This window comes from Sinocyclocheilus rhinocerous, unplaced genomic scaffold (genome assembly GCF_001515625.1).
Source record: "Sinocyclocheilus rhinocerous isolate Xijiao unplaced genomic scaffold, SAMN03320098_v1.1 scaffold1121, whole genome shotgun sequence".
Classification (NCBI taxonomy): Eukaryota; Metazoa; Chordata; class Actinopteri; order Cypriniformes; family Cyprinidae; genus Sinocyclocheilus; species Sinocyclocheilus rhinocerous.
The window spans coordinates 52,690-62,114 of NW_015670367.1; the positions used below are offsets into that span (position 1 = coordinate 52,690).

Here is a 9,425-nt window from a genome sequence, read left to right on the forward strand (position 1 = left end):
TTTAATAAGCTTAATTCTGCACTGTAAAATCGGAATGTTTGTAGAACTTAAAAAAAAAAAAGTAGAATTTTCTTAATGTTTTTAAAATTAAATTAATAGTTAAATACTGAGCATAATTAAATCAATTAAATCGAATTATTTAAAGTGACTGAACTTAAAATGTCAAGTTGCCGTTAATGTGCTATCATTTAAAAAATTAAATCTATATTAAGTGATTCCTGACATCATAAGACAAGTTATCAAAGTAATCAATAACATTGACAATATAGCCATATTAACTATTAATGCCCCCGTGCTTGCAGGGAAGATAGCAAATACCATTTAAATAAATTCATTTTAATTTAGAGCTGTTTGAACTAAAAGATTGCATTCATTCAGCAGGCAGAGCTTGTTCCACTGCAGTATCGGCACATTAGTGCTGCACCGCTCTCTCTCTCTCTCTCTCTCTCTCTCTCTCTCTCTCTCTCTCTCTCTCTCTCTCTCTCTCTCTCTGCGGAATGCGCACTGCACTTGTGGGTGGGCAGAACGCCGGGCGTTACAGAGAGAGCGAGGTCTGCTCTCACTCAGTCCTGGCTTAAGTCCTCAGGTTTCGGCAGAGTGCCTTGAGAATCGCTTTTACCCAGTTTTTTTTTAATTATTATTTTAAAAAGCTTTCTATTGAGATCTTAAAGATCGTTTTAACCCTTTGTCCACACCATTCAAGGGTTGAATAGCTCTTTATTACTCTCAAAGAGAGTGTTAGCCCCGAGGCGTTGACTCTGTGAGTGCACGTTTATTTCGTTCAGGAAAATGGCAAAGGATGATAAGAAGAACGCATGGAAGGAGTTCTTCTGGAACCCGAGGACGCGAGAGTTCTGCGGTAGGACCGCGAGCAGTTGGGGTAAGTCTTGCACACAATTGACAAGCTTACACGCATGCACAAATGCTAATTAGTGTGTCGCAAAATTGTGCAGTTATAATAAGTAGTGAGCTGCTGTCGTTATCACAGCGAGTCTCACTCTATTAGTGCAGAGAAGTTCACTGAAGAGACGGATCGCTGTCCTAGGTGCTGAAACTCCAGTTAGTGCTTTTGCCACCGGGCTGTAATGCGTCACATGCGTTTCCTTTTCTTCGTCGCTTGTTTACGCAGCTTTAAAACTTAATACATTAGCCTTAGAATGTGTTTATCTTGAGCAAATTGCGAATTTTGAGGTCTACTGATAGATCCAGGTAATCAGGTTCTCACTGATTATTGTGTTATGATGGATAGAAATGTTGAATGCGCGGCATCAGCGTGGAGAAATGTGATGCGTCGAGTTACTGCTAAACTACAAAATGCGCTTCAAGCAGAATGTCTGAATAGAGGCTTGCACACATCAGTATTCCCTGCACCACTTTCTGTAAAGAACAGCAATAATTTTAACTTCAAAAGAATGTAGAAGTGCTGCAGTAAAAATATGTTTATACCTTATTATACTGTAAACAAGTAGAATTTTATTTTTCTGTGAAATGTTAAAATGTTTTAAGAAGTACAACGAATGAATTATTGTATTGATGTTATTTTAAAGATTATTTTTTAACAAGGCAATTCATGTGTTGTAAAATATAGTAGTAAAAATACTTAAGTTGTTGTTAAAATAATTAATTGCTTTTTTAATTATTGGGGAAAGGGGCATTCTAAAATGTCCTTGCTCAAAATAATTAAGTGTCATGTGTGTTACCCTGAGCTACCCCGACAGCTGCTAGAGGCCAATGTTGATCTGCTATAAGCCCCAGTGTGCCATCTGTGTATCGTTATCTGTCCATTTTATCACGGCAAATTTATTTTAATAGTCCAAATAGGTTGATATATTAACATATCATTGAATAACATCTAGGAACTGTCAAAAAAAACAAAACAAATACAGTCACCGAAATGCCATCACTTATTGTTTGTAACCACATCAGCTGCCTTTCTTTTTATACAGTGCAGTGAACATTTTTACATTCTGCCATTTGGTTTAACCTGTTTAAACTTTCCGAACATATTCAAACCCCAAAGAAATCTGCCTTTATAATTGTGAAAGATCTCTCTAACAGTAGAATTGAACAACAAAACACCTTTAGCCCAGCGCATAGTGTTACAAATTGTCTTTTGCAGTGACATTGAGATGATTTAATCTAGCCGAGGGCCATTTTGAGTGTGCGCGAGGGGGTTTGTGAATTAGTGTGGATGTAATCCTTTACTAATAGGCTCATTGGTTGCCTTGGTGAGGCTATAATGTGGAGATGTATCCTTTTCAATAGCCGTAGATTAATTGTGGAACTGAATGTGTCTTTTAATCAGGGTGTGATGGCATTAAAACGGCACTCCGACATTGCCCCTCAGGCATCTGCAATTCAGCTGTCAATGCTATGGAATAGTTAGAGAGTGTGTGTGAGTGTGTGTGTGTGTGTGAGAGAGAGAGAGAGTTAGGATGTACCACGTTTTAACCCCATAACCAAGTTCAGCAAATAATGTTTGATAATGCAGGTTCTTGGTATTCTGAGAGAGACTGTGCTTATTTTGAAGCTGCCCTGCTGTGAAATTAAGTAGTGCTTAATGATTTGAACATTTGGGCTTTGCTGCACAAGTTAAGCAACATTCTTACCTTATCTTTGCTCACTTTCTCTCTTACGCATGCATTGCATCCTTTTTCACTCTCTCCAGTCTCCAAGCATATTAGCACACACTCCTGTGTAATTCTAGTCTGTAGAGTAACCTCACATTGCACTGCTGTTATTGATCAGTGAAAGCCTGTCTCTGCGGGGAGCTCCAGGATGCAGCAGAGCAGGGGGCAGAGATCCGGTATCCCTCCTCCCTTCAGTCCGGGGCAACCTGATCGACTGTCCCCAGGGGCCTCGCTGCATGAAGCTCAGGTGTCCTGTATCTTAATGAGCTCTCCTCAGGCATACACCTTCAGCACTCTTTTCTCTATGAAACAATTAGAGCCTGATCTGTTCAAAATAGCAACCCTAAATTATGTATTGTGTTGGTGAAGATGTTTTGAAGTGCATTCTTATTACAGGGGCAAATGGATGAGTTACTGAATCTTTGCTTTTTACCTGAGAGCATTCATGCAATTAACATGACATTTTAGGGAGTGTAAGTCCAGCAATGTCCTGCATCCTAGCCTAAGATTTAAAGCAATATTTTTCTAATATATAATATAAATTCTATATGTACACTACTGTTCGAAAGTTTGGAGTTAGTAAAATGTTTTTTAAAGAAATTAATACTTTTTTTTATTTAGCAAGGATGCATTAAACTGATCAAAGGTGAAAATAAAGAAATTTATGTTACAATTTTTTTTATTTCAAATAAATACTGTTCTTTTGAACTTTATGTTCATCAAAGAATCGTGGTTCTCATGCTTTCCACAAAAATCTTCAGCAGCACAACTGTTTTCAACATTAATGAGAGATGTTTCTTCAAATCAGCATATTAATTTAATTTATTCCTGTGGTGGCAAAGCTGAATTTTCAGCAGCCATTATTCCAGTCTTCAGTGTCACATGGTCCTATAAATATTACAATATTTTTACTGCATTCTGATCAAATTAATGCACTCTTTTGAGCATAAAAGTCTTCTTTCAGAAACATTTTGAATAGTAGTCTATATAATCTTTCTTCTTCTTATAATAATTGTATAAATTATTTTCTAATGTATATTTAATATGCATACTGTTTAAGTGTATTGTGAAAAGCTAAAATGTGTTTAAAATGGTAAAAACCAGTTACAGCAGCTACAATATAAATTTGACCTGATACGGTCTACTGTATATTTACTGTTTAAAATCTTGACACTGAAAAACCAGCATGTCAACTGCCTAAGTAGAGTTTCTAGGTTTGTTTATCTTCTGTCTATCTGAGAAAATCTGAGGGAAAAAATATTGTGCTGGAAATTACCAATCAGTACATTAACATCATTAACGTCATTAACGTTAGACTTTTCAGACTGGCTCTTCTATAACCATACTGTACCACATTATATATACCATATTACTGTACTGACATTATATAAATAAAAGCCTGGCATCATCCTGTCATTCTTGAGTATGCTAAATGTCAATCTTTTATGCTAGTGCTGCAGTCTGTATAGAGATCTCTTTGTGTAGACATAATAATCTAGAGTGTAATGATTAGTTTAGTTGAGTAGTTGGGGGTGTCTGCATGAATGTCTGTAGAGACATAGGCTACTCTGGTGTTTCTAAACCATATATTCCCTGTAAATTCCCCTTTGACTTAATCTGCCCTCTTCCTCTCCTTCTGTCACCCTCCCTCCCCTTTTTTACCCCTCTTAACCCACATCTGCCCTGCAGTAATTCAATTTTGCCAAAGACCAGACATTTACCAGACAGGATTACCAGACTTCCTGTAAGGGACATTGGTGTGTAAAAGTATGAATGTGTGTAATACAGAGCTGCAGTCAGTGTGTATGTATAAATGTATGAATGAGGAGAGAAGCTCTGGTGAGAATTTAAGAGGATTAGGCCTACTAGTCTTGTATCTTTTCACGGTTACATCAGCAGAAGAAGAGCGAGAAAAGAGAGAGACAGAGAGTGCAAAAGATATAGTCATAAATAGTTATATGGTCACAGTATTCTGCATGTCCTACACTGTAAAAAATGACAGTGAATTTAACGGTAAAAGACTGTAAAAATGCTACAGTAAAAACCTGTTAAATGGTTTACGGTAGTATACCGTTTTTGGAAGTGAAAAAGACCGTATAATTTACAGTGAATAACCGTAAATTGACATTCCCAGAAATCCCAAATTTCAAATTTGATGTTTTTTTGTTGAAATAACTATGTTTCTTCTTAGTTTTTTTCTTATCAGTTTTGTATATTAGGGTTGTGTGTTACACCTAATGTTGTTAAATGAATGTTTATTGCATTATTTCAGTTTCATGTGTGTTACCATGATGGTGTTTAGTGTTTGTGTGAATGACACTGTGCCCCTTCTATATATGTTAATATTTAAAAGCTGCTTCTGATGGGCTTTGGTTCGTCATGTGACTTTCTCATCACCACCTGCATTTGGTGGTTACTAGTGTATTACAAAGCTAAACAGATTTCAGTACTTCAATAGGTTGGTATATTAACATTATATCAGTTAATGAAATTACCGTATTTAACTGTAAATTTAAGTTAAAACCGTAAAACCTAAAATGTTGCTACCGTATTTTTTACGGTAAAATTCCGGCAACCACAGCTGCCGTTTTTTTACCGTAAATTTTACGGAATTTTTTTACAGTGTATTGCAAACGCTCCCAACACATGTGTTTTTATTAAAGTACATAAAGTGTAGCAGGAGCTACATTGAAGGAAATCATGTTTTGTTTTATAACACCTGAACAGTATGTTACAGACTCAAGTGCCATTTCAGAGTCATTGGGTCTAGATACACAAATGTATATCTCTAATTTAATTTATATCAAGAATAAAACCATACTTTTGTGAACTAGACTTTTATTAATTTGTATCACTTATGGTACATATGTGACCCTGGACCACAAAACCAGTCATAAGGGTCAATTTTTTTAAATTGAGATTTATACATCTGAATAAATAAGCTTTCCATTGATGTATGGTTTGTTAGGATAGGACAATATTTGGCCGAGATACAACTATTTGAAAATCTGGAATCTGAGGGTGCCAAAAAAATCAAAATATTGAGAAAATCGCCTTTAAAGTTGTCCAAATGAAGTTCATAGCAATGCATATTACTAATCAAAAATTAAGTTTTGATATATTTACGGTAGGAAATTTACAAAATATCTTCATGGAACATGATCTTTACTTAATATCCTAATGATTAATATCCTTAACGATAATTTTGACCCATACAATGTTTTTTGAGCTATTGCTACAAATATATCCAAGCGACTTAAGACTGGTTTTGTGGTCCAGGGTCACAAATATGTAAGGGCTTAATACAAATTTGCAGGGACTTGGCCACTTGGTGGCAAAAAATTAAGCTGTTGTACCATTAGTCCAGTCGACATTTTGTCCTATCTGTCATCTAAAATGCTTAATGTCATGAAAAATATGGGTTTATGGGGCTTAAATGCCATTAATTGCTGCATGCAACTGTATTTATTGATTTAAATTAATATGCATGGTAAATTGATTTGAAAAAGAATTACATTAAAAATTTATATTTCAATGCTAAGTATGAACAGAGTTCCAGTGACATAGTACAGTATGGAAAGTTTCCAAAAGCTTGAGTACAGTATGTATTTGTATTGAGTTTGGATTTGAATGTGTGTGTGTGTGTCCTTGTAGGTCTGATCCTGTTGTTTTATCTGGCATTCTACATTTTCCTGGCTGGATTATTTGCTCTCACCATGTACGTAATGCTGCAGACACTCGATGACCACAGACCAACATACCAAGATAGACTTTCAACTCCAGGTAATACACAGACTTGATCCTGTACATATGGAAACATTGTTCTTAAATTAAGCAAATTATAACAACTACACCCTGACATTTATTAATTGTAATTTATTGATATTGCAGTGTTTGTGCTATTAATTAGAATTTTTGATACTCACAAACATACTAAATGCAAAATGAATGTAAACACACACTCGCAGACTCTGTGTCTTCCCATTCTCTTATTTGTTGTTTTGCAGGGATGATGATCAGACCTATAGGAGAGCAGCTGGAGATCGTTTACACAGTGGAGTACACAGAGACATGGGAAAGATATGTCCAAGCCCTCAATAACTTCCTGTCGCGTAAATACCATGCAAAAAAACATACTTACACAGAACCTGCTGCAGTCATTTTGCTATTGAAATTCTGCATGCCATTTAGCAAGACATTCACAGAAGGTCATGTCCTGTTGCTTCTTGTATGCAGCCTACAATGACTCAGTCCAAGCCCAGAAGAATTATGAGTGTAAACCGGATCAGTACTTCATCCAGGAGGACAGTGGCAGTTTGAAAAACTTCCCCAAGCGTTCCTGCCAGTTCAAACGCTCCATATTGGAGGATTGCTCTGGGATCACAGATCGTTACTATGGTTACGATGAGGGCAAGCCCTGCATCTTCATCAAGCTCAACCGTGTAAGACGTGAAATAGAATATATGTGTGGAGCGAATGTTTGTGTCAGAAACATGTCCAATAATATCCAAAAATAAACAATGGTCAAATTACAGTTTAACAGTTATTGCTCAAAAATATTGAACTGCTCAATCCTGCCGTTGACCAATCAGAATCAAGTATTCCGGAGAAACCCTGACAGAATTCTTTGGAACATCTAATTGATGCATTTTATATTGCAAATAGTTTGATTTTAGGTAATTGAATCCCCACAGTCTTTAGCAGTCAGTGAAGTCTTTGACTTGAAACCACAGAATCAGAGACAGCGGCCTGAATGTTTCTAATTAAAAATTCATCAGACTTACTTTAGCATTCTAATGAGACCCAACTTGACCTGTCTCTTCCCTTTTGTTTCCATCTTTGGGTCGCTTTCTTTTTCTCCCTCTCTCATTTCAATCTCAAATCCTTCTTTCTCTGTGTTTATTCTTTTTTGCAGGTGATTAGTCTGTTGCCTGCTAGGGACGGGCAGCCTCCTTATGTCACATGTGGTGCTAAGGTAAGTGTCTCAGTCTTCCACTCTCTCACTCTCCTTATCCTTCAGTCTTTTAGTAAGGGCTTGATTTCAGATTAAAGTTACATGAGCCATTCAACAAGGTCACCAGATTAAATTAGCCGGTAATCAGAACTGTGGCCGGCTTCAGAGAAAAACTGCCATGACAGACTATCTGCTGCTGATTCACATGCAAAAATAAACAGAGAGAAATGAGAACCATTAAAGTAACAATTATGTATTTCCCATCCGTTTTAATGTCTGAATGTACTCAGGAATGATCTTTCAGTCATGCAAGGTTCAGTCTCAGCTGTTTCGACTGTTTTCATATTCCATGAGAATGTCTGAGCTATTAGCTTCTCATTTCTTTTAGCAGGTATTAATTGGGCGTTTGTGAATCGGGTGTTAAAACTGTTATAGCTTATTAATTCAAAATATTTCTATTTATCTTTCATTTTTATTTATGTTTTTTAGTCATTTTAGTACTTTGAAGTTTAGTACTTTTATGTTAGTTGTCAAGGCAACATTTCTCATTTTTATTTAAGTTTTTCATCTAATATTGATAGTTTATTTCAGATTTATTTCAATTAACAAAAAATATTTTAATAGTTCCAGTTAACAATAACACTGTTGCTTGTTTGTATTCTCATACTGTAGGTTAGTTACCCCACGCTAAGCAAACTTTGATCTATGTTGCATTAGAACGGAAGCTTTTCTTGCTCTTTCCTAGAGATTTCTCAATAGTGTGTGCCCTCCGAATCAAGTATGTTTGTGTTTGTGTGGGTTCTGAATGGATATCAACCGCCATTCAGGCTCATGCAAATACATTCCTCAATCCAAATCCTAACTTCGATTGCAATGTACACACCAATTGTTTTAAACATCACACCTTTTTTTTCCCTTGTCAATATATTTTGCTCTTTCTCATCATGAACCCATCATTCCTCCTCCTTTGTTCTGTACTGTTGTCATATAATTGTTGTTTTCAGTGTCGTTTCAGGTTTTGTTCAATCTGTATTGTTTTACACCATTGCTCATCATCTCGGTTTATGTTCCATGTGGTTGATTTGTATTGTTTTTGTGTGTGTGTGTGTGTGTGTGTGTGTCTCATCTGTTCTCCCCCTCCATTCTTCTTGTCAGAAATACAAAGTTGGCACTGATGAGTGGGTAAGAATAATAGACAGAATGAAGAATAATCATTTTAACAGAGGCAGAGAATTCATAATGTGCATTACAGCTTTGACATTCTGCAGTGAGAGAAAATGTGGAAAATTTTTGGAAAAATTGGAAAATGTATAAAAACTGACCTATTATTTTTAATATTTATTAACTTTTAAAATCGACATGTTTTAGCAGCAAAGGGTAAAATGATTATTCATACAGTCAGATCATATGCTAGATAATTCCAGCATAAGATCATCTCACAGGGTGATTGGTTTTTCTGTTTATTTTCTTTAATTCAGTAATAGTAGTTTTGGTATTAGAACAGGTTGATAGCCTCAGATTAAATGCTGAGATGAACTCATAAACTCTTCCTCCCTCTGTAGGCGGATGACTCAGATAAACTAGGTGAACTGGCGTACTTTCCCCCTAATGGCACCTTCAACCTTATGTACTACCCATACTATGGCAAGAAAGCCCAGGTACAACACACACACTTAGAGAATATACTGTACATATGTAATAATCACACATACAATATAAGTCGGAGCGAAATAAAAATTGACCATTTTGCCCATCTGTTTTGTAAATGCATGTTATTGATCTTATTGTGATTATTTATCTATGCATAATTGAAAGAAGAAGAAAAAATATATATATTATAT

The 9,425-nt window shown here is 35.9% G+C and overlaps 1 protein-coding gene across 2 annotated transcripts in view; it reads left to right on the plus strand.

Annotated features, from left to right (window-relative positions):
• The first annotated feature begins 442 nt into the window (after positions 1 to 442).
• The window catches only part of LOC107734137 (sodium/potassium-transporting ATPase subunit beta-2-like), a 12,167-nt gene continuing 3,184 nt past the window's right edge, over positions 443 to 9,425 (plus strand). Inside the window, exons 1-7 of one of the 2 annotated variants that reach the window (XM_016546000.1) lie at positions 443 to 880; positions 6,285 to 6,413; positions 6,638 to 6,742; positions 6,867 to 7,072; positions 7,546 to 7,605; positions 8,740 to 8,766; positions 9,147 to 9,242. In XM_016546000.1, the coding sequence (XP_016401486.1) occupies positions 790 to 880; positions 6,285 to 6,413; positions 6,638 to 6,742; positions 6,867 to 7,072; positions 7,546 to 7,605; positions 8,740 to 8,766; positions 9,147 to 9,242 (714 nt within the window). In that variant the 5' untranslated portion in view covers positions 443 to 789. The remainder of the gene's footprint in view (positions 881 to 6,284; positions 6,414 to 6,637; positions 6,743 to 6,866; positions 7,073 to 7,545; positions 7,606 to 8,739; positions 8,767 to 9,146; positions 9,243 to 9,425) is intronic. The other variant, XM_016546001.1, reaches the window with a different exon arrangement.